Below are 26,214 nucleotides of genomic sequence, written 5' to 3'. Positions count from 1 at the left end.
CAAAGCCCTGGGAAGAAAAGGAGACAATGTACTGAAGAAAATCCTGTTCCTTAACTAATTGTTTTGTACCATATGATCTACACTACGGACTGTTTTCACCTGGCTGTAAATGACTGGCCTTGGGGGCAAGAATCAGACTCCTACCAGTTTGTTCCACTGGCTCCACAGGGATTGCTCCTGTTCTCCTCCAGAAGAGCCACTACTTGCTCTGGTGAGGATTCAGAATGGCAGCAGTGAGAAGCTGCACCCCTGTCCCTCTTCTGGTGAAGAGGAGGTGACCTCTGTCTCCCTGAACCCCTCTGTGGGTCCAACACAGCCAGGACTGGGGCTCTCAATGTAAGGAAATCACTGTCTTCCAACTGACTGACTGGATTTTTTTTTTTAATAAAAAAAATCTTCCTGTCTTTTCAAAAAGTCCTATTTGTGCTAAAAGTTGGTTGCTCAAAACACCTCTGACTCTCTGCAGGGAATGCCCAGTTTTGCTTTGCTACAAGACTCCCTCACCAACAGCACTCAGCCCTCCAGCACAGTGCAGAGTCTGCTCTGCCAGGGGAGAGAACCATGCCACCACCAGGAGAGTCACACAGCTTACCTTGGGACACTGGGGGGAGCCCGGGTCGGCCGAGAGGGAACCTGGGGAGGTCCTCCATGGGCTTCTGCACCGCTGGGGAATGGAGGCAGCGCTCCGGGGCGGAACGGGACCGGGGGAGCCCCCGACTGAGGGCCTGGAGACGGGATTGCAGGAGCGGGTCCTCGGCCAGATAAAGGTCTGGTTGGGGGATTGTTTAAGGTAGGTCTCCTTGGAGTTGAGGGACTTGGAGGAGGTGACCTAGGGAAATATCAGAGATGTTAAAAGTTCAGTAAGGTGGGGGGTTGTGTTTTGGATTTTGTTTCTTGTATTTTATTTTACTTTAAACAGAAGTTAGAACATTTTTTATGTCTACAGCAACTGTTTTTTCTTGGCATTTTCCTTGGCTGTCAGTGTCAGAGCATCATATATAATCAGGTCTCACACCTTTCCCACCAATGACACGTGAGCAAAGGGGTAAATGTAATGGATTTTATTATTCAGGTTCTAATAATATTTTTTAAGTGGATTTTCTAGGACATGGAGCCTGAGATGCTGAATTATTACAGCAGCTTCCATGAAGAGGCCTTTGGATGCACAGCTGAGGTGACAGAAGCAGTTGTTACCTGAAGCAGCAGACAAGCTTTAAATACACCGGATGGTCTTCTACAAGGTAAATATCCTGTCTGGTGTCACATATGTATGTGTGGCCAAACTTCACAAACGAAGATTCGGGAAGGGCTCTCCCCACACGGGTGTGCCCTTCCAGCCTGCACAGTGGGTTTTTTAGGTGAGGCTCAGCATGCACAGAACTGGCCCCACCGTTTCAGTCCTGAGGCTCATCTGCCATGGCCGAGCGAGCTTGGACAGTGGCAGTGAAGTCCTCAGGACTGTCACAGCACCCGGTACTGACCAGGGCTGACCCTGCTGAGCATCTGAGATCTGACAGGATGGGAGGGCAGGGAGGCATTGAACTGCCAGGGGATGGTCCCCACTGAGACTTGAACTCAGGTCCTTGAGATTCAGAGTCCTGAGTGCTCTCCATTACACCACAGGACCGCCCATTGTCACATACATACCCACAGAATATGTAATGTGGGAAAATGTCCTGATTCCCCTCACAGCTGCCATTAGAGACCTGGAGGAGCATCTCCCCAAACAGACAGGCAGGGAGGGAGCTCCTGATGCTGACTGTGCCTGCCTGTCCTGAATTTCATGGCAGCACAGGCTGGAAGTTCCTCACCTGCGGGCCTGCTGCAGCCACGAGTCATCCACAGGCGGGGGAGCTGGGGTGGAGACCGTGCTCGTGCTGATATCCCCAATGATGGCCAGGGCCTCCTTCAGGGCCTGGTACATGCGGAGCGTCTCGTCCCGCCGCTGCGCCTGCTCGGCCGACTCCTCCATCAGAGTGTTCTGGTCCTCAGAAGAATACAAGTGAGCCAGGAGCTCTGCGTTGATAAATTCTTTTACCTATTTCATCAGGCAAAGACAAACAAAAAGAACCCAAACCACCACAGAAATAAACATACAAAATCTCTGTGGAAAATACAACACTGAACAAATACACTGGAGACAGACACACCTCAATTTAATCAGTTTCTCCTACTACTTTACACCAATTCTGCTGGCTGTGCAGTTTTTGTTAGGTCACATCAGGGACTGAAATGTGCAGAACTCAGACTGAGCTGATGGTGGAGCAGCCTGAAGTCTGGCTGTGTCCCAAGGAAAGGGTGGCACACACAGCTGGGCACAGCAGCTGGAAAAGGATGGACTGGACCTTTCAGCAGCTGCCTGCACACAGATGGGCCTATGGCAATTACAAAGCCACACTCTGAGACAGCAGTTCACACATGACAATAAGATGGTTTTGTGCAGTCACTCCACAGTGCACTGGGGCCTTTTTTGGGGTCTGTCTATGAAACACTAGACATAGTTGGAGTTAACACCATTCTACATCTCTAAAGTGACACCTATGTTTACATTCCATTTCAAACAGGCTTCCCAACAGCTCCCAGGAGTCAGCTGGCATTTTGGTCCAACTCTAAATGGCTGACTGAGAGGTAGATGGCAGAACCATCAGATATAAATTCTCCATGGAATTAGAATTTTCAGGCTTTATAACATCTGGGTCACTTATTTTCTTAGCAACAGCTTACCCTACTGTAGACACTGTCATTTCCAACAACTTTGTCAGATTCTGAATATCTCATCCACACACACTCCAAGGAAAGGAGAAGTCTCCAAGTAATCTAATTTACTATATTGATTTCCTGCTATGCCTGCCCTGGTTATGGAAACCTGGGCCACATTAGGAGACATAAAAAGCTAGAGGTACTCTGATTAAATAAGACTGTGGTAAATAGACCAACCGCTGACCTACTAAATCCTTGCATTTGAGACTTCGGTTGCTGTTCTGATCTATTTCTCATCTGGTGCTTTGCTCTATAAAGCTTTTCTGAGCTGGAGATACTGACGATAATGCATTCCCAGGATTCTGATTACATAAACCCTCGCTCAGTTTGCACATGGGTTTGTGCTAGTTTAGCCATGCTGATTTAAATCCTGACAGCAAGACTAAGGCAGTGTTTGTGTTCCGACAAGGTCAGAGAGAGCAGGCAGGCAGTGCAGGCCAGGGACCCTTTCTGGTCACCCAGGACAGACCTCACAGGGAAACAAAACCATATTGCCTGGGCTTGGCTGTCATTCCCCATTCATGTATGACAGGAGATGCACAAATTCTTAGCAAAGCCTGCAAAACTTTTCCATGAGTTTCATGCTGTTTTCCAGTAGATGGTACTGATCAAGAGCCAGAGTACTCTACTTTCCCCATGATTGCCAAACGCTCCACATTAAAAACAGATATCATAGTTAAACGGCATCACATTCTGCTTGATGAAATGAGCATTTCAATGGCATCACTTCAAAAAAAGAAGAAGCCCTAAAATTAGATTAAGGCCAGAGCTGATTGTAAAAGCATTGTTAAACCACAAATATCTGAAAAAAATCAGCCTGTGACAATTACTATGAGAGGTTCCTGTCTGCCACTAGCAGGGGACTCAAGTGACTCCCTGAGATCTTCTGGAAAGGGAAGGCTGCTGCGTGAAGGACAGTTCTGGGATCAGCCTCCTGCCCTCTGCAACTGGATGTGCTGTACTAGACAGAGGAAGATCTTCCACAATAGCTACTTTCTCCAGCTTGGAAATGGAAGGGAAGGTGATGTGTACTCCCACCTTTGCTCCTTTCTGGAAAACAGACTCACAGGAATGGTTTAAAACACTTTCTTTCACAGACATCAGACCTGCAGTCAAAGCTGAACCACAGGAAGCAGCCAAAAGGCCAGTGCCCCAAAGTCTGCCCTGTCATTCTGAAGTGGGGCACAGTGGGGAGACAACAACACACATCACTGCCTCAAAGGCAAACACAACCCATTCCTTAACCTTCAGTTTGGTGGTAACAGGTAATTCTGAGTTTTCTACTGAGCTGACATCACCACCAGCACTGCTTATGGAACATAAACTGAGACCACCCTTCAGAGAGGATGCCAAGGATACCTGGGCACCATGAAATACAAATTGGAAATGTGTATTTTGTTTGGGCATGTTTGAATTGCTAATGGTAACTCAATGCAGTTCTGTGTGGTAAATGTATTTTCTTTTCAGGTAATCAATATCCACCCTAAGGGAAGAATAAGCGATGCGTTTGGAAAACAATAGTCTAGGCTTAGACCTCAAAATATGCTCAGGGAAAACATCTAATTATTTTCTGTACACTGAGTTTGAATCTGATACTTCCCTTGAATTATAAGTGCTTGTTTACGGGCCCACAAAGTGGAAAGGCAGTTCTAGGAACACTTGGGAGGTTAAAATTGTCATGGAAACAAACTACTTGGGATCGATTTGTTTCCAGAGTTTTGGAGGCAACACGATGGGGCAGCAGAAAATACAGAATATGCTCTTTAAGGGGGAAGGAGAGTGATTTCACTTAACTTCTGGTGGATAGGTAGGACTTCTGAAGACTTCAAGGAACACACACACACAACTTAACACGACCCACCTTCCACCACAGCTCCACAGCTTTCCCGGTCTTTGCACAACCTTTTGGCATGGCTCAGCAGTCTTAATTCAACCATTTCTTTCTCTTTTTAATAGCCCTGATTTTTTTTAAATTGATATTTCAGCTATTTTTAATATGGTATTTTACTGCCTATGCTGTACAGGAACAAGTTCATTAATGCTTCGAGTCTCACTCTTCACAGTCCTTTAAAATGCTTTGATTCTTTGCCACAAATTTAAATTGTAGGATGGGCCTACAGGCCTCAGCTCACTGGGAAGCCCAAAGGAGGTCAACTGAAAGGTAGCTGATGTTTTAAACATGTTTTTCCTGTGTGCCATGGCCAGCCAGCATGGCAGGCTCTATCAATGTCACCGACAGCTGATGAGATTGAAAGTACAAAATCTTACAGTAATCTACTCCTGAGTAAGGCACACACTTCAGAGACCCCTAAATGGTTCCATATGAGGAGGTGAGTGGCAGAAAATTTAATGTAAGCTTTCAAAAGGAACTGCTTACTGAGCTCTGCTGTTTATGAAATGAGAGCTAAAGCCCAGCCCTTTCCAAAGGCACTGGAGATGGGCTAAGCCAAAGCAGCAAGTTGCTAGTGGTGATCTGGAAAGAGCAGAGAGAACACACTCACCTTAAAAAGTCAAGAGCATGGCTGATTTCTGGGAGAAAAATGCAGTTCCATTATTCCCATGTTCTTTGTAAAAACTCACTCACGACTAGACTTGCAGCCTTACTCCCCTAAACCTAAAGAAGTTAATGAAACATCTCTTTCCCTCATGCAAAAATACTCACATTGTATGTGCCAGAAAACCCCACTGAAATGTTCTGTCCAACCACCTAACTCTTAAAAGCAACACAAATTCCACAGGGCTAATGAAATCCATCAGATGAAGGCTGGAGGTGGCTCTGAGTCAAAAGTAAACGCCACCTTCTAACCACATTGGCCTGACAGCACATTGTATTTGCAAAGACTGATTGGTTTGGTGACCTCACAGAAACGGTGCTACCCATAATCATCAGGAACTGTGCTCCCCATCAGTAATTTATATGGCAGCAGTGGCACTAATATGAAGCTTGGTTTGCAACAGGGGCCATTCAGAACTGCCAGGACACAAAGGTTGAGATCCTACTGCAGTGGAAAAACAATGGTATCTCAAAGCCATTGCTTTAAGCAAATACTCTTCAGATCTAAGAAAGACACACACAATAAATCAACCAACCACATCTGCTTATCTAAACAGCACTGTCCAAGGCTTCTAGATTTATTCCTTGAAAACAGTAACCTGAAAATATAAAGAAACTCAAATGAAATAACTGCTTTATGAACCCATGACAAAGGGCTGCAGATTGAAAATCAAGCAAGCACAACTCTGCTCTCCTGCTCTCTCAGACTGCCCAGATGGAGCTCCCAGCTTTCCTGTTCCTTCTCCCCTGGTCCTGTTATAGCAAAAGCAAGACACAAAAAAACCACCAACCCCTAAAACAACAACAAACAAACTAGTCCCAAACCCACCTTGATTTACATTTGAATAATAACTGACATTCTGATTAAGATGTAAATGAATTCAGTCTTTAGCATTCTGGGGTAAGCACTCAAGGCAGTGTGCCAGCTACAGAAAGCTGCAGAACTTCCTGGTACTGTGGACTGTTGGAATATTTTGTCCAAGAGTGTGACATTTATGGGAGTGTGTTCTCTTTAGTACACATTGTTGCTGCCGCTGTACCCAAGAGGTGTGCCTGAGAGCAAGAGATTGGACAGAATGCTGAAATAATTTAGAACCCTGGCTGCTACTTACGTTATTGATCATAAGATGCATGATTGTTTTCGGTATCAAATCTCGGATACATTTGTTAATGATAGACATGTAGGAGTCCACAAGGTTTCGAATTGTCTCCACCTGTCTCTCCAGCTGGGGGTCCATTGAAAAATTGTCTGCTTGGCCATTCTCCTCAGTTTCAGTCTATACAAAAGAAAAATAAAAAAGAAATTCAAGTCTTTCACGTTGTAAACCGGAAATACATTGGGGGAAAAAAAGTGTAGTAATCCAGAAAGGTAACTCATACAAAGACCATCCAGAGGTTAAAACATGAAGTACAGGCCAGTAGTGTTCAGCATCATGAAATTTGGACCTTTAAAGTTAATGCCATATAAGGCTTTTTTCACAAAGTACATTATAAGTTTCCAAACAAATATGAAATTTTCTATTAAAAATGTTTTCAGATGACACATGGTACCAAATGACACACCAAGAAATTATCTCAAATCACTTACTGCAATACTTATATCAAATATTTTACCATTCAGATTCAGCCAGCTTGACCCATGCAAGAAAGCAGAGCCATAAGTTTGGATTTTGAATTTTATCCTCCCATGGCTAAAACCCACCCTGGTTACTTAAGGCTGACTCATTTATGGCAGATTCTGCAGTTCAGCCTCAGACCTGTTAGATGTGAATAGCACCTATATAAACAAAGGATTTATGAAGGACAACAGCAAAAGCATCATTGGTTCCAGTGCTCAAGGCTCAGCATAACATAGGTAGGATTACATGTTAGAGGTCTCCTTTTCACTGGACAGAAAAACGCTTCGTTGTATGTAAACAGCTGAACTAATTAAAGAAAATACCAGGAACCTTAACTGGAAGTTAAAAGGCCTGTATTTTGCTTCAGTCTGGCCTGTATAAATACAAGAAAACCTAAAAAAAGAACAGGAGCCTTTTGGTGAAAATCCATCTGCTTTCTGAGGCTCAAAGATGCCAAAAGAATGGAATTTCTGCCCGGAAAGTACAAAGAACAATGCTCCCCAAACTCTGACATACAATACTTCGCCTTGAAAATGACCGCAGTCTTTTTACCTTGAACTATAAAATCTAAATCTGTTCTGTGGATACCTGGAAGCATAAAATCACAGGATCTCAGAATGGTTTGGGTTGGAAGGGACCTTAAAGCTCTTCTTGTTCCGACCCCCTGCCATGGGCAGGGACACCTTCCTCTAGACCAGGCTGCTCAATGCCCCATCCAACCTGGCCCTGAACAGGAGGAACACAAAGAAAGTACTTGCAAAAAGTGAATAACCCAATAACAAAGCCCTGCCAGCACAGCCCCATTTACAATGAAGCACTTTGCTAAACTCTGCACATCACTGGTCCTTCAGAGACTCCTGGCGCAGTTGAAATCCGTATCTAACCCATCAGAGAAAGGCCACTAGAGCCACATATGCTGTGTCACCAAAGAAGCCTTTCTGGGCCAAAAAGGGATTTCGAGTTTCATCTCCTCATGCAGGGTCTGCTTCTGCTCATTGAGCACTTCATATTTACTCCTTGTAAACAACGTCTTGGTCCGTCCAGTCTAAATGAAATGGCGACTTTGTGATTTGTTAAGGTACAGTTCTGCTAAGAAATAAAATCCAACTAACCCTTTAGAAACAAAACCAGGTGTTTGCAAAAGAAGTTTCAAAAGTACCTGTGAATTACGGAAAGAGCAGCTGATCTTTAAAAATAACTACAGGACTTCCTAAAGATCTTGGGACTGTGGAGGACACTGAAAGAACTCTTGATGAAAACAGGGTTTTCAGTGCTGTGACACCAGTAGGCACATACCTAATAAACCTTAATCATTTTGTTAATAAGCGGCATAAGCCAAAAAGTCCCAGCATGCAGATGATTTTCCTGAGTCTCCACGTCTGAAGAGAAACTAATGGTAATTTTCCCTGTGAAATACTAATAAATGGAAAATCATATATCTGTCATATATCTGCACATTTTAGCCAAGTAAATAAAAAATGGCCCCTTCCCAATTCCCCAAATTTGACTTCTATTCTCTTTCTTTCCTTCTTTCCTGCCTATATAAAATAGAGTTTATTAATTTATTTTCTTCCTTAATTTTTTTTCACTCTTTAAGTTACAGATTGCAGTAAGATTCATAGCTGGCTAAGCAGCAAAGTGACAGATGTTTATCATTATCCTCATCAAGAGAGTGTAAAGTAAAAATAGTAATTTGTCTCTGATCTTTGAGGCAAAGGGTAATAGTCTCTTGTTTGAAACTGTAACAGAGCTGACTTCATACTGTTGATTTATTTTCTCTGAAATCAAAAAAGATCAATCTTTCATGAGTTTACAGTAATTTATTATGACAGTTTCTGGCCATAGTATTCCTAATGTCTCAACTGAAGGCTTTTCATGACAGAAACCATCTTGTTTGCATTGCATCATGCAGATGGAAATCTGCTTCCCACAGATCTCTGTGCCCTACAGGACACCTACAAGCTTTCCTTGGTCAGCTGCCTGTGTGTGGACAGCATCCATAACACAAGGTGCCTGGTAAAGCTGGGAATCACAGGGGACAGAGATGCCCCATTCCACCTCCAGCCCATTCCTTCTCAAGGGCTGTTTGCTCACCAAGCACCACAGTGACTCCAGGTGCAGTGCAAGCCACCCCTCAGCCCCTGCCACTCTGTGCTCTGGAAAGGCTCCTGCAAAAAAATAAACCCACACTAGAACCTGTCAGCAAACCCCCTCAGCTCTCTGACTGCAGCTGAACAGGGAGGGAGAACAAAGAAGGTGGAAAGAGGTTTCTGTGCCTCCTTTCCTGACAGCTGGGGCAGCCCCAGCCCAGTCAGTGCTCCCCATCCTCGAGCCAGAACTTGCCAGTTCCAACAGCAAGTGTTAAGTGACAGCATATGAATCTGGGCTAAACTTTCAGTCAGTTGCCTCTTGCTTAACACTGCTATTAATTGTTGACAGGAATGGAGTATTATTACTTCAAACAAACACAACTGCAATAACTTTAGAGGCTTTTTTAAGCTTCCAACAAAGAAAACACAGAAGAAGCTAGAGCACTAAAAACAGGTAAAGAAAGTTAATTCATCTTAGAAAACTCAAGTCCAGAATATCTGATGAAAACATGCAATATCTGAAATATCTGATGGAGCAACAAGCGAAAACCCCACAGCTGAAGGGAAGGTAATTTGGGAGCCAGGATGGTGCTGCCATTTATTACACACACCCATAGAGAGAAGGTCCTTCCCTTCTGCTCTGCACTTTAGAAGACTCAAAATAATATCCATTCCTCGCACTCTGCTGTGGGTCTCACCTGTCTTTCAGAAGCTGCTCTGTGCTCCCTGCATGGGAGGGTTTTACTGAAACCCAAGGCACACATCACTGCTGCTCTGCCACTTCCCTGCATTTACACACCTCCTCTACTAAGAATGTGTTAAGGATTAACTAACGTGTCATACAAGAGCAGACTAAAAACTGCATGTGAAACCCAAACCACTTAAGTTTGTGGGAATTTTACTGCTGGCTGCAGTGGTAATAGGATTTCACCCTACACATGCATTTCTACCATAGAAGTTTTCGCTCTTCTGAAGAGTGTAAAGAGGAATGAATTAGTGCAGTGCAAAGGGATGTGGGCATGAGGAATTGTGTGCATTTCAAAGCAAAGGAGTAGTACCTTAAAATACCAGGATAATTTTCCTGACTGCAGAAATTATAAGCATGTTGAAGAGCGTCCTGAGAAAACACAAATGAAAAGTGATTCCTTTTAAAATTCACAGCAAATCTGGGTAACATGGTGAAAACAGTCCTGAGCTGGCCACACAGAGAGCGCAATACTTCTAATTTCCATGATTTCATTACATTCAAGGCAGCTGCCAGCATATTTAAGAATGTCTTGTATAACATTCCTGATGTCAGTTCCAAGAAGGAGCATTTGTCTAGCTTCACATTTTCATTAGAGAAGTGTATCAACCAATTTTCTGTAATCAAAAAGGCATTCTATTAGGAAAGCCTGAGGGGAAGCAGACTGGAAGGTGACTGACTCCAGGGTAAAAGCCAGAGCAGCAGCAAAGCAGTTCTCTGTACACAAAGAAATACATCCATGGCTTCAGTAAGAAATTGCTCCTTTAAGAGCTGCTTTCAGATCTTTTATTTATGGAGGCAAGTTCATAACAACAACTGCCACCTGAAAATTTATTATTCCCTCCAGATTTCATTTATGCTTTAATTCACAGCTGCTGAATATAGAATCTATTTCATCTATTTCTGTCCAAGTAACTTTTTTCTTTAATGCACCAACACTCAGCACAGTGCAGTTGTCTTAAACCCTTCTGCTTTCTCCTAAACCTTTGCAATGGATTCTCTCTCTGTTGCAGTTTGATGCTGGGTATATAACTCAGCTAAGATCCTCTCAGCTGTACATAGCGTGCCTTTTGCCAGAGCACTGCTGAAACCACATGATGGCTTCACACAGTGAGGTTTTCTTACTGGAAGGAACCACAAGTAAATGACAATACATTACTTTTGTGTATTTACAACAAAGCAAGCAGCAGAAAAAGAACATTTCCCGGGCAGCTTGGAAGTTGTCCTTTTCCCTCACAGAGGGTGACTGCCACTCTCTTCCATGTTGTCAGCATCTTCTGACTTTGTACTGCTGTTCCCTCTGCTGAGCCACCCACAGGCTGCCCCTTTCAGCTGCTGTGCTTTCATTAGCAGCCCTGAACTCCTCTGAGCAGAGGTTACGATCCGGCTTTCCCTCACACACACGGATCTCTCTCACTTCATAACCCCTGAGAAGAGTGATACACCCTAGCTCAAATTGATTCCCAAGTATTTAACTCTCTGGATTAGCTTAAACAATCATCTACTCAGATTCTTCTCTGTGGTTACAGTCACTGCACAGTACAGACCATTAGCTAAATCCTCCTGCTGAATCCCATACTGCTCCCCAGGTGCTTCCATGGCCTTAGCCAGCCCAAACATTCCGAGTCTATGTCAGGCTCTCTTCCTGCCTTCTTCAATCAGGAAGCTGATTTGGAACTATGAGACTGAAAGGAATGATGTATTACCAGAACTCTAACAATCTGGAGTTACTTTCATCTTACAGTTTTTAACAGGTTGACAACTAATCATGTCAAATCAATCCAATCTCCTTTTAAAGCAGAGATTCAGATCTTAGGGCTAAGGCATTAACATGAGATACCACATATTTCAGACCTCAGTAAAGCTTTCTGACACAATCTCAAGTGACATTTTCATTGATGGAAGTCTGCTCTCCCTGCAGTTACTGGTTGGATACCCATTTCCACAGAAAACTGGAAAACCCTCTGAAAGGGGACTTTCATACAGGCTGTGTTTTATAATGTGCTTATTAAAGCCTTAAAGCTCAGGATGGTGGGTTACAGCCTGTGCTTATTATACTCACAGATGAGAATAAACTGGAAGGGAATGTGAACAAGTTAAATGGCAGGACCAGAGTTCACAATGACCTAGAGAAACAGCTTAAAAATCTAGATTAATTCATCATGAATAGAAAGTATTTGACTTGGGCAGGAATAAATCAGTTATAAACATACAGCATGAGAACGGCCACTTAAGGAGCAGTTCAGCAGAAAAGGAACTGTGTCCACAGTGCAATATAAACACAGTATTAGTCAACAGTGTCTTACTATTACGAAATCAGTACAAGAATTGTGCACCCAGTACTGGTTATCACACTACCAGAAATTTATGGCATGTTTTGAGAGTGTTCAGGGGACATCACTGAAGATGATGTTTAGGGCTCTGGAAAAGAAAAGTGAAGATCAACTGGGACTGGCGAGTTCAAAAGAAACCACTTGTGGATGGGTAGAGATGAGTGCCTTTGCAGATATGAAAAGATGTCAAGTAAATATTTGGAAAGTGTTATATGGTCAGAAGAATGAAGCACAGAAATAGATGGACTAGGAGAGTTGCAAATCTCACCCAGAGATTAGACCAACATCCCTCAGAAGTGGCCTGGGTACAGAGATCCAGCCTTGAGGGAAAGAACGAGGTAACCTCTTACAGCCCTTTCATCCAGTGGGGGACAGTGGGTGCAAAGGAGCGTGAAATTAGGAGCCCACAACTGTGCACCAGGAAAAGGGATTTCTGAAAATGTGAAAAAAATTAAAATATCTTCTATTTTTTGTTCTATGCAAAAATCAAGTAAAAAATAAAACCTTACTTTGAATAGCCCTGAAAGAATCTGCACTCCAGTTTCACCATGTGCTGCCATGTACATCTCTCACACAAAGGACTTTTACATAACCCTCCCTGTGCTACAAATTTTGATTGGGGGCCAACAGCTGCTTCATGCCTTTCAGAACAGACTGCTGGACAAGCAAAAGCAGAAAGAGGCTGGCATAAGGAAAACAGCACCTTTGTTTATAAAACAAATACTACTTTGGAATTTGCAAACTTTTCAAAGAATTTCCTTGTCATAACAACACATGAAGTGCCCCATATTTATAAGAGCACATTAGAAAAAAAAATCTAGGATATGAGATATTACTGGCATGATATTTACTATTATTTCAGTGTATAAGGAGGTCAGTGGATTTTGGGAAGTCGCAAACAGTAGTGAGGTACCCTGGAATTCATGTCACGATGATGAAGACCGATGATTAGCCCAGATGATGTCCAGGCTGACATTTATTGTGTATTTGTTACCAAGTGCATTATACACATTTCCAGAGACAGCAGCCTGGTCCAGCAGTGGACATTAACTGTGAGGGAACATGATCATTTGCTGTGAAAGGAGGTAATCAATGGGTGGAGGCATCAGCTGGACATCTGAGGATTAGAGGATTCAAGCTACTGGCTGTGGTATGCAGTCCCCTAAGAACGAAAACAAACACAAGTCTTGGAGCTTCTACAAAAAGGAGATGAAAACAGAAAGCAAGAAAATGAGTCATCCATGATGCTGATCAGAGAAATATTTAGAGTCACCACAAAGACTTAAATAACACCTTGCCTCTAATCTCTGTTATTTACCTCCTTCCCCAAACCACTCATAGAAGAACTGCGGGTGGTTCTGTCACTGCTGAGGATTTTCACTTGGCAGCAACTCTGCAAGAGCAGGTAACTAAAAAATATTCCTTATTCCAGAAACAGTGCACAAGACTCAGCTGAAGGATTCCTTCAGGAACAAGAAGTGGTCTTATTTTATGAGATAAAAACAGGGCAAGTCAATGCATGGACAGTGGGGCTGGGTGAAATACATTGCCCAAGATTACATATTTAAACCACAGTTTATGTCTTAATGTGTCTGTGTGTATGATGCAAGAGTTCCATGTTTTTCACCCAGTGTGATCATTTTAGAGCTAGGCACCCAGAAAACAAATTAAAATCACAATTCTGTTTTTCCCAGGTCCTGCAGTGAACTCCTGTTGCATGGTCCCCCTGCCTTTCCTCCAGCTGAGATGGGAACTTCTGAGCACTCAGCAGCCTGGTTGCAGTAGCTGTGAGCAGAGGAGGAGGAAGAGGAGGAGGCAGCGTGTAGATCCCTGTGCAGACCCCTGTGCAGACCCCTGTGCAGACCCCTGTGCAGACCCCTGTGCAGACCCCTGTGCAGCCAGCAGGGATGGGCTTGGAGGGGCCTTGCAGTGGGGGAGCTCTGTACAGCATCCAGTGCACAGGCTCTATAAATTACAACCTTGTCTTTTATATTTTTACTTCATCTAATGCAATATGTCTCCTGTAACTCAACTCTTTTCTATAATTAATGGTGTCTAGGAAAGTATCCTGAAATTCTCCTCTGATAAGCACCTAGACAAACTTGATGTTTCCTCTCTGAGACACAAAAGAGGACGTTAAACTGTTTTCACCCCCACATCCCTCGAGCCATGAGAAGTACCAGATCTGTCTCTGCTGGGCCAGACTAAGCCCTGGTTCACCACAAACTCAGTGCAGGACCGACAGATGATCTCCATAGTAAATGATGCAAATAAGAAATGTCAGCATGTTCCAAAATTCCTCACTTAATCTTACTGCCAGTTGTATAGTCTGGATAATCAGTAAATAAATCCCTCTAACTTTGCTCAAATCCTTAGGGTCGGAATACACAGAGAACACTTTCTAATTCATTCTCATTAACCTTCCCAGCTCTAAACAAAGTCATTTCCTACTTTTTTAGTGTCTGATTTTTCCACTGGCCTCTGCAACACCTGATTTAGCAGCAATGATTTCTCACTTGTGATTTCTCTTTCGAACTGGCATTGTTCTCTCTCCTCACACATATGCTTGCTGGAATAGCACGAATCAGCAAGATTTAAAACCTCCCATTCTCAAGTTTGAAGCCCCTGAAGGGAAATTGCAGTTGTGATGCCAAGGAACACAGTCGTACGTTATCTGACTTTTCCTCAGCCAGGCTGACAGCGGAGGGGGGGGAGGGAGGAAGGGAAGGGGAAGGGAGAGGAAGATGGCATTTTAATAGCACCCACACTGACTTCACACAGTTGGATCACTGTGCTCCGGAGCGGCACCATTTCCGTTCCCTTTGCCTCCCAGTCCATCAGCACAGCCCAGCCAGGCTCCATGGGAAGGGTTCTCAATCTTCTGCTCCCAGCACGGATCCCATCCTACAGAAATTTGTCTTGTGGACACCCCCCTAGCCCATCTTTTACCCCGAATTTTGACAGACCATTACCAACTCCAGCCTTGCAGGGACCACCCCACCCCACATCTCAGATGTGCCTGCTGGGACAAGATGGATTATCCCCCCATCTCCTGGCCCAGTTCTCACTGTTTCTGTAGCCCCCACTATAATTGCTTACCTGAAAAAAATTTAGTAACAGGAATGTATGTAATGTAATTTAGCAAGTGGACATACAAGAACTACCAGCACCTGATGTTGCACCGTCTGCCTTCTCCAGATGTCAGTCATACCCAAGACATACCTTGGCCAGAGTTCTCATCAAAACATTCATTTGATAATTCAGGTTTGAAGATTCCAAGCTCTCACACACATTAATGGGTTTTCCATAAACCCTCCACCAGGCAGAGTCACAGTGGGCAACAAACTCTGGCAGGAGCTGCTATTCCAGCAATCAGTGATCACCACTTCCATACTCTCCATTTCAGATCCCCTTAAACTTTGCAAGCAAAATGTGACCTGCAACATTCCTGCAGCAATAAAAGCCTCAAAACAGATCAGAGGAGGAATTTGAAAACACCAGGCACTTTACTGAAGTGTAACAAATATTTCTAAACAAAAGAAAATCATCCATCCAGGAGCATTTTGAATTCATGCCACAAGAAGAGAAATTGAAAATTATTGGGTAAATTATTTTCAGGGTAAGAAATTAGTTGTGAGCTGTATTATGCTGTACAGAGCATTTGTGACGTGGCCTCCATTTTGTATAAATATGCCAAACCCCTTCCACGTATTCTGTAAAACCAGTAGAAAATGAAAGACTACTTTTTTCCTCCCTAAAATAAATTTTATTTAAGAGACAATGAGATTCTGGTAAGTTAATACACATCTGTAAGCAACAAATATAAACATTTTGTGTTATAAGACCACATTCTTGTTGGCACAAACCACAGTGAAACTATGAAGTTTAAAGTTTAATTCACTCCAACCTCCTCTCTATGAGGAAGGTAAAGGATGTGAGTGATCAGGACTCTCACCTGAGGTCCAAGCAGACACCACAGAGTTTCCCTCTGCAGCTGAGATCACCTGGCTTTACTGCTGCCACAAACAGTCCTAACCTTGCACTTCAGCTGGTTAGTTCTGCAATCTGACTTTTTAAATCACCTATGGCATTTTCAGTTTAAAAGATTGATATCCTCCCCCCCTTCTATTACTGATCAGCAGCAAAAGGTGAAATCAAGACTCACTTGACATCTCTCCTTTTGCAGCTCTTGCATAATAACGTACACCCCGTCCTTGTGGCAGCACAATGACAACAACGTCTTTCAGGCAGGGAGCAGTAGCTCACAGACACTCCCAAGGACTGGAACTGCTTTTGTCAAGAAGAATAAAAACTGCCACACCATTAGGGCTGCCCCATCTCCTGCTGCAGGGTTTATGCCTGCTGAGCAAAGCTGGGCAGTAAGAGCCGTAGTTTAACGTATGGTCCCAGTGACTGAATGTCTCAGAGTGCAGTTACAGACACAAGTGTTTCACTCTTCTTCCCCTATGGTTCTATTTAAAAATGTTTTCTGCAATAAAATTAACTGTGAGACAGCTAAATCCAAGGGCGGGCATGGAATTTGAACCCATGGCCTTCTGGCTTGGAGGTGAGACTATTCCTAACTGAGCCAAAGTGACACATACATAATATGCTTTCAAGGTTTTTAGAGAGCTCTGTCATGATTTAAAAACACTAAGTCTTTGTGGTACAAACCACAGGGCAGGAAAGAGCTGGGGCTCCCTTTTTACTGCTAATTTTAGCAGATGAATTGTTTATAATCTCCTGCAAAATACATAAAGCCTTATTCTGCCTTAAGCTAAGAGAGAACAGCCTTTCGAAACTGATTCTTAATTATAGTGTTCCCCTGCTAGATGGGAAGGAGGCAGGTTCCAAAATTGTGTCAGAGTATATGAAGTGATAAAATGAGGATGGGTGAGCTATTTTTAAACATACTCAAAGACTTTGAGGTCAAAATCCCTGAATTTATAGCCTCATGGCCATATTAATAATAATCCACTCATGGATTATTAAGACCTGCGTGGCAAGATTCAAGGATTTCACTTGAGACTCCCTCTGGCTTCAGAGCATGTTCCCTGCCAGCCTGCCTGCCCTACTGGGGCCCCAGGGAGCCACCTTTAAGCACAGGTTACAATGCCTAATGCAGACAGGCATTTGGAGACAAAGGGGATGAGGAGATGCTTCCATCCCGACATGTTCCCTCCTCCTCTCTTTTCCCAAGACATTTTGCAGGCCAGAGGCCTTTCCAGATGGGCAGGAAGCGAGTGCATTACAGAGAGTTTGAGCAGTCTCAGGCAAAAGCACGTAATTGCTCCTTACTCTGCCCAGTCTGGAAAGCTAATCCAGTCCCAGGCCCTGGTGCTGCTCCCTCCCCACAGCCGTGTTTCCACCCAAAGAGGGCAGCTGGGCACCTGCTGCTGGGGCTCCTGAAATACATCGTCAAGTCTGTAGAAAATCCAGATTTGTAAGAAAATCATTGTTCAGATCATGGAAATAAACCACACACAGGCATCACCTGGGAAGGACTGGCCCTGCTTTGGCTCCCACAAGCTTCCAGCACTGCCAGTACTGCTCCTGACCTCAGGTTTGACTCATTTGGCTGTGTAAAAACCTGTCCTCTGCTATACATGTATTGGTTTCTTTTCAGTAATGATCAACACACACAGGAAAAAAGGCATGAACTGACAAGAAACCAAGTGGACAGTTTCCCCGCCTTAAAAGCCAGAGTGGAAACAGCTCTCAAACCCCATTCCCTATTGTTCTTCACAGCCCACATTACCTTTAGGTGTATCTGTCTCTGGAGGCCAAACCAGTGGCAGCAAAGGCTTTAGGGCTCTGAGGACACTGCAAAACGATTTGCACCATTTACACTGTTCATTTTCTAACTGAGGTTAAGGCTTTATGGGAAGCCGTAAGCAGAGAGGAGCTGCTACTTTGGAGAAGACCAGATAAGAATTAAAATATCAGCAGAAGGCAAACAGCAATTTTTGCAATTGCATTTACCTGAGCATCACTTGAACATGCAATTTTTTTCCATTTGGATTTCCATGCAGTCACGTGTAACATAAAATACTAATGAACTGTAAATAGCCAAAGTAAAAGCAAAAACTAGTCAAACAAAATACAAATCCTTTTCTTGATTGCCTATGGATTTATAAAGCCATAAACCCACGTAACAAGCACAAAATGAAAGTCTTGTAAAAGAAAGGTTTAGTACAAAAAAAGGCCAAGTGAGCAGTTAAAAAAAATCCAGTGTTCTTGGTTCTGTTAGTAATTAATGTGCAGTCGTGTTTTGATCAAAAGGAGTCCCTGGAATGGGTTGTGCATTATATCCACCAGAAGATCACAAGGCACTCTTTAGCATGAGAGGTCTCCCCCTTGGAGCAACTTTGAATGGATCCACATTCCTACTTAGGCATTTTGCCTAAATCATTGTTCTGCTCATGGAAATAAACCACATACAGGTATCTTACATATTTAAAAATCCACAGTATCAGACTACCCTATAGGCATTAAAGTCTCATTCTTTCAAAGCTTCCCTGTCTCAGTCTGAAAATCTTACAATATGGTGAGTTCAGGGACACTTTCTCTACTTAAGCTGTCACTCCTGTACAGATACAGACACCCACTACATGAGAATTGCTGTCAGGAATTGGGCCCAATCCATCTCCAACCACAGTCACTAGGAATGTTCTTCCCAGTATCCACTGCCATTTACTCGAACTACAACAACCACTTCCTTACATTTCAGGAGGGGCAAAACCAGTTTTAATGCTTTTCCTACAGGTGCCCTTCACAAGTTTGATTTTCAGGCACAAAGAACTCCTGAACTCCACTCTGCACCACAAATCATCCTTCTGCTACATCCTGTACTCCTTCATCCCTCTCTGCTCCCAGCAAAGCCCCTGCCAAAATTCCCACAGAGTTTAATTGCCCCGTCCTGTTCCCCTCAACTCCTAACTGAGGTTAATTTCTTTTCTCCAAGTATAAACAGAAACCAGCAGGTAAAAGAGTTTTGTCTAATGTGGCATTGAGGCTGTGGAATTTACTCCCATGTGAGAATGGCACAATAAAGTCATTTGTTTAAAAGTAAATTGAAAACATTCCAGTCCTCTCAGGCTTACAACTATTAGCTTTAGTTTCTGCACAGCACTGTAGAATGTCTGGCATCAAAGACACTTTGTACATTGCACTGAACTTGCACTGGACACTGTTAGTGGACCATTAATCATTGCAAACAAAGATCCCATGCAAACACAAAAACGGACTGATTTTTCACATGTTCAGCATGGCCTAGCAAAGGTTAACAAACCCCACAGCTTGCTGGATATGGCACATTTTGAGACATGAAGTGTTGACAAGGCATCTGAGAGGGTGCAGATTTCTCAATTGATAATTACGTGTTCCACGTTAAACAATTCCTAGTTGTGCCTAACACTGTCTGGCATGAGACACAGACCTCGGTATAAACCAGCACTACTTAAAGTCAGATGCCTACAAATGCATGTACTCCTTTACACTCACACACAGACATCACATGTGAGTGCAGGAGCATGAGTTAGTGGCAAGAAAATCCACAAGGATGTGATCCAAGGTTCACATGAACCATGAAGGACCACTGTTGAGGAAAGTGAAGGTTGATATGAGACGTGCACTAACAAATGAACCCGCCCGGGGGAACACGACTGTGTGTTTAGGAGAGCTGGAAAAGGAAAGGGAACTGAACCAGCATAAAAATGGAAAGACCTGAAAACAAAAACCCATCAGTAGCCAGGGAGCAGCAAAAGGGGCATGGAGGAAAGACCCTGGTCTGAAACCACAGGCTGGTTTTTGGGGTGCAATTTACTGATAATGTCAAAGGAGAAAATGCTGTATCACAGAGTGTGAATTACTGCTTTCAGCTCCTTGAGGCTCTCATGGGCAGTTTCCTGTCCCTCAGACCAGAGCAGGGCAAAACCTGAGTCATCAGCCCTGCAGCCATTTGACAAGATAATTTCCACTGGGTTCCTCAGAGCAAAGTATTTTGGCCACCAAGCTTTCAGGGACAAGAGTTCTTGCACCTCAGGTGAAACAAACCTTACTGCATCACCACCACTCTTTCCTACCAGGGCAGGGGATGTAAAGGGAGGCAGTGAGGGAATAAATCACTACTGTCAAAAAAACCCAAAACCAAACACTGTGCAGAATCTCCTGAAAGTATCATGGATATCCAGGCATATCCAGCCATCAGGTCCTGCTGCTGCCCGTGGCGTGGGTGCAGAACCACAGCATGAAGGAACCAGTGTGGTACCTTCTGTTGAACAGCAAGTGCAGTGCCCACACTCAACAAAATGGAAAGAAAACAGATGCAAGAACAGGCTTATCAGTCAAACCACGACTGTAAGCAAGGCTTGTGAACATGCTTCTAAAGAAAGTCTGTAAATAAAATTAAAAAAAAAATAATAAAAGAAAGAAAGATGACAGAGCACGCCAGAACTGCTTTTTCTGACTAAGGGAAACTTGACAGATACTTGGTTCAGCAAAGTGATACCCTTAGGAGCCTGAAAAATAAGTTTATACAGATGAGTATTAATGAAAGAATGATGTAGTAAAACAAGTTTCTAACAGATAAATAAATTATAATCTGGGAAGAGGAACTAGCAGCCTTACAGGATTTAATCATCAAAGTGTCGAATGGATCAGTCTTACTGAAATAAAATAGCATAAACTTGCCAGTTAAATTTGATTCTGCCCATAAGACAAAATTGTGAGGTAGTCTGAACACAACGGGAGATTGAACATTGTCCTGGAAGACTCGGATTGCTTGAAGGATTGGAAAAGCAGAAACAGGATAAAATAATAGCTGTATGCTGACAGACTAATGACAGCTGCTGAACTGGACCAGGAGCTCATCAGTCAGCAATAACAACGGGAAGGAAAGCCCAAAGACATCCAAGGAGGCATCAGATAATTCCAAGGCACCTTGATAGTCTCTGTGAGGAGCAGGGCAGATCCAACAGAGGGAACACCACTCTGTACAGCACCGGTGGGATCCTGTCTGGGTCACTGATGGAGGGGGTACAGGCCTTCCAGTGACAGAACACACTTGACACTTCTTTTCTTTCTGTGGCTGCTGCACCATTTCCTTAAGAGTCAAATGAAACTGCATGTGGAGAACAAGATTTTATCACCACTGCACTGAAACTGCTTTTCAGCCTCCACGGGGTAGATCAGTGCAGCCTTTGAGAGCCCCAGACAGTTAAACTGAAATAACTCTGCATCTTATGTGAACTATATGGCTCTCTTCCTTCCTCCCCCACAAGATCCTTGTCCACGTTCCAAACCATCCTCCCCTGCCTCCGGGCTGGAAAGGGCTCTGCATCAGCTCTCACATTAAGCTGGGGAGTGTATCTGGGAGGAAAGAGCAAACATATTTGGGTAGGGATCTCCAAAATCTCCCATGCACTCACTGATTAATCAAAGCTGCTTCTGCTGCTTAGTGGGCCTGGGAAAAGAGGAATGTGGCCTTTGGAGAAGACTTCTCTTAAGCCACTGTGCTTGGAGACCGTTGTTGGCCCACTTCCTTCACGTGGCTGGAGAAGCACTGCATGTTCCACAGGTCTGTGCAGAGCAATTTAGGGAGCCTGCTCAGACTAGAGGAGAGAATTGGTGTAAGGAAACAATTTCTGCCTTTCCAGGCATGATTTTCCCATTGCTGTTTCCAAATTGGAGGATCAGTGCTCTGAATTTTCACCTTGTGTGAGAAGAGCAGGCAGCTGAAAAGGCAGGTAGCAGCTGACTATGGATCTTGATGGTCCCGTGGGCTGCTGGTTACAGCATCCATGTAATGGAGAAGGGAAGGAAAAACTTTATATGAGACCCTAAAATTAACATTTAAAGTTATAAAAGAAAGCTGAAGTGGGCTACCAGTACAAAGGACACTTGACACAGTCACCATGTCACAGACTAATTTCATCTAACAGAAGGTTGGTTTAGAATTATTGGAGGATCAAATTACACACTTGAGGATCTGCTACTCCAGCTAAAACTCCATATCCATCCAATGAAAACTTTTGGGGTGCTTATCAGAATGGGAGTGGTAGAAGGGGGTGAGAGAGAGGTGAGACCTTTAGAACATAATTTATTTTCTGACTACCTTCCTTTCATAAGAAAAAAAACAAAAAAGGGTTCTTCTTAAATTACAGGCACGCAGACAAGCTCTCTCAGCCCCAGAAATTCATCCTACATGTTGATTAATGGTCAAACTACTAGAGCTTTAGCATGAAAAATGGGCTAGGCTTCAACTGAAGATTGCCTGTAGCTAATGATGCAGTGGAATGAACATTTTCATTCCAGCTAAACCATTCCTGTTCCTGTAAAAATAAAGAAATCCAATCTTGGGTTATGAAAAAGACTCAAAGAACTCTCTGCATACTTATTGGCTTCAAAAAAGCCAGGCATCTTAACAAATCTGTAAATGCAGAATATGTTACCTGTGAGGTCAAACACATATAATCACACACATGTACACACAGACTATAAATATCTGCAGTGAGATCAGGGAGCCGAACAGAAGTCGGTGTCCACAGCCCAGAATTTCTCACGTACAAACGCATTACAGAGCTACTGGATTTTAACACAGCTCCTGTCTCAGGCTCAAAAATTTAAAATGTAATAAAAAAACCCCACAAGGAAGTGCAGCATCTGCCTGGCCAGGCGGCCGACACAGGCAGGACTTGCCCGGAGCTCTCCCTGTGGTTCAGCCCCTGGCGCCATCAGATGGGCTGGAAATCAAAAGCCATGGAAGGAGGTAATTAAAAGTGACTCTGCCCCACTCTGTTGCAGCCACCAAGAGAGGGTGGGAAGGGATTCAGGGGTATGGAAGAGAAGGATGTTTCTCTCCAGCTTCAGTGATTTCCATTATGAAAACACAGAACTTTACAGTTTTTAACCTTTATGCCACTGAAGTCAACTATCAACCCTGTTTTAAATTTTAATTTCAGCACATAAAATGCAAACTCCAGCCTGCCTGATGTCAAGAGCACATTCTTCCTAAGCCGCGAGCAAGGTCAGAGTTGAAAAAACACCCCAAGGTAGAAAGCTGAGCAGTGGAATTACACACACAGTGATTGCCACCAGCACTTCTGCTGCCCAGACCTGCCACTTCCTAGGCCATGGAACTCAAGAGAGTGTGGGGGAGGCCACGAGGTTCAAACCATCCTGCTGGCTGCAGGAACAACTAGTAAAAGAAATTAAGAGAAAAGTCAGACCCCAGAAGGAGCACAAGACGCTGTGTTCCAACTCTAACCAGCTGAAGGAAAGTTTGTATAAAAACAATCACTTTGTTAGTGACTCATAAGGAAAGAATCCTCAAGCTTTCTACAGGGAAACCCCAGTAAATAACATGTCTAAAAACACATGAAGATGGTGTTGTCTGTTCTGTTACACTACTCAGCCCACATGATAAAGCCTTTGGCAGCAGAACAACCTACTGAGCACAGATCTTTTGGGGAAACCCAAAAACCAGTAAGAACTGCTGTGGCTGCTCACAAATCTGCCTCACAGTCCAGCTCTTATAGGACATGTCTAATGCAAACTGGGGAGAAGTGGGAAAACAGTGGGGTTTGTTACAGCACCAGAAAGTTCTCCTCTGTTGACTACGTGCAGGTGCACTCTCAAGATAGATACAATGCCTGGATTTCAATGCATTCTGCACTTTTTAGAACTAAATGTTACAGGTTCAAATATCCTGCCATACTATACCCCAAAACACTGAATGAAAAGCTCGCTGCATGCACAGCCTCTCTGCAACGTTATCAGACACACTGCAGGCTGGGCAAGAAAGAGGACTCTGTCCAAGACTATGAAGAGGTTTATTCTCTTTATTTTTTCTTCCTTTTTTTTTTTTTTTTAATTAGCGCAACATTTTGGAAGCATGTTGTGTGTTCTAAGCATATCTTCCAGCAAGAGACTTTAAGCTCAGTAAGGTAAGTTCATAAAAATATGAGAAATCACAGTGGTTTTCAATTAATTATCAAATCTGAACATTGTGGTGCCTGAACTTGGATTGACTAAAAAACTCTCCTGCTGGAGATTCCAGGTAGGAATATTAACATTCTGTGGGGTAGAGCTTATGTTCTGTAGCAAAACTGCTTTGTTTTTGCAGATATCCGGGAGCACAGAGTGGAAACTTGGGAGCAACTTTAGCAATTTTATGTTGCTCTCTGATCAGTTTTTAGCTTGTTAAGTATGAATGTGGACATGTTAATTTGCACTGGAAACCTCCCCTGCCCAAGTTATTCCTTTGCATACTGAATAGACCATGTTTTAGTTTATGCTGCTCCCCATATTCTCAGCTGCTGTAGATCCATAGCAGACTCCAGAAACTTCCCAGGATAAAGCCAGAAACTTGTCAAGAAAAAACCAGAAGTTGAAAGCATTGAATAGTCATTCCCAAGGGACTGTGAAGTTACCATAGTAAAGCAAAGTGCTCAGCAACAAAAGCTGTGGCATCACTGATATTTGAACTGTAATTTTCCACTGTCAGCTGCGAGTTGAATTTGTAAGGAACGGGGTATTTGTCACAACCTTTCAGGTATTTGTGACTATAGCTTAATGCTCTTCTACAGATGATGGAACATGCTTTATAAAGAGCTATGAAGCATCAGTGTAAAGCCACTGATACTGGAGAAGTGGGAGCTTCTCCCAGAAAACTGCAGCTTCAAATAAGATATAAGTAACTTTAAAAGCTTTTAAAAAAGGAGCATTTTTTAGGCCAAGTAAACCATTCCAACACCCAAAACGGAAGATTCAGTTCAAAAGAACACAGGCAGGAAGACTTTGCCTGAAAACCCAGGAGTGCAGAAAAGAGGAACAGGTCACACTGAGAGCCTCACTAGAGAAAATAAGTGTATTTAAGCACTCCATGGTAAATCTGAGTTCCCTTGATTTACTGCTATGTTGCCCAAAGACAGTTACCTGAGAACCTGTCACTTCCAGGGACCCACTGTCGATGAAGGGAAGACAAGTAGTCTACAGCCAAGAGACCCAGACTCAGAAGGAATAATCACAGATTATTTTAGACACAGACTCCTAAAAATGCAATTCCCCAGCAGGAACCCATCAGAAAAGTTCTGAATTTTGCTGACAAAGTGTTCATACTTGTGCACACTAAAGGAAAGCTATCCAGCATCCCTGAGCAAAGACACCAACCAGGGTTCTTGGAAAACACACACACGCTCAGTCTTGGGTGCAATCCTTTGAAATAAAAAGATGTAGAGCTTCACATGCATGCACATACCCAGGCTAGTTCAAAAGGATTACTGATTTAAATCACTCGAACAACTTGACCAAACACACCCACTCGAGCAATTTTCAATCATGCTCTAGCTGAGGTGATTCCACCAGGTAAGGATGGACACAAACTAGTGTCAAATTTCAGAGAGAAATTGAGATGAGTCTGGGAGATAGTCAGAACAGGAGGATTAATCACCCTTGTCCTTAAGAGACTGGTAGAAAGAAATTATTGCATACTTAAAAGATGTTGGAGTGAGGTATTTTTGAAGAAGGAATGTCCTTTGCTGGTCAGATCAGTGACAAACAGGTAGTTTGCCCCCAAACCCTCTGTTTCCAGAGGCACTCAATGGCTGCTGACAAACCTGTAACAAAACACAGAGGACACTGTCCTGTAATCACCCCCTGGTGCTCTCATGTCATTCTTCGACTGCAAGGAATGATGTTCTTACTCTCTGTTTGTAAAATGGGATCCTGGTCCTCAACTGCAACTTCTGGACAAATAGTATCTGTTCCTAATATTAAAACCAGCTGCTGGAATGGCATCATGCTGTGGCTTACAAAAGAAACTGCACACAGATGATGGGACCAAATAAAAGAAATAGGACATGGGGCAGAAATCACAGCCTCAGTCAGACAATGCCAGCACTGCTTCTAGAAAAGGAGAACTTCATTTCAGCAGAACACTGATCAGACTGCAGAAAACACAGAAAAACCCCAAACAGTACCCTGAAAACATACAGCACTAAGGACAATACACCCACTCACAACAGGTGAAAAGCTCACTCTAGAAGTTGATGCCATGGATCACCCTGCCCATCTTCCAGCCTTCCCAATGACCTGTACTGGCTGTAATTAAACC

At 43.4% G+C, this 26,214-nt stretch overlaps 1 protein-coding gene across 2 annotated transcripts in view; it reads right to left on the bottom strand.

The window, feature by feature from the left end:
- The window catches only part of DNM3 (dynamin 3), a 174,187-nt gene that overhangs the window by 16,810 nt on the left and 131,163 nt on the right, over positions 1-26,214 (bottom strand). For both annotated transcript variants that reach the window (XM_071564770.1, XM_071564769.1), the window contains 3 exons: positions 6,427-6,591; positions 1,812-2,038; positions 593-829 (listed from right to left, as the gene is read on the bottom strand). In XM_071564770.1, coding sequence (XP_071420871.1) covers positions 593-829; positions 1,812-2,038; positions 6,427-6,591 — 629 coding nt within the window. The remainder of the gene's footprint in view (positions 1-592; positions 830-1,811; positions 2,039-6,426; positions 6,592-26,214) is intronic.

Source organism: Pithys albifrons, chromosome 10, assembly GCF_047495875.1.
Source record: "Pithys albifrons albifrons isolate INPA30051 chromosome 10, PitAlb_v1, whole genome shotgun sequence".
Taxonomy (NCBI): domain Eukaryota; kingdom Metazoa; phylum Chordata; class Aves; order Passeriformes; family Thamnophilidae; genus Pithys; species Pithys albifrons.
This window is presented reverse-complemented; position numbering and strand designations above follow the sequence as displayed.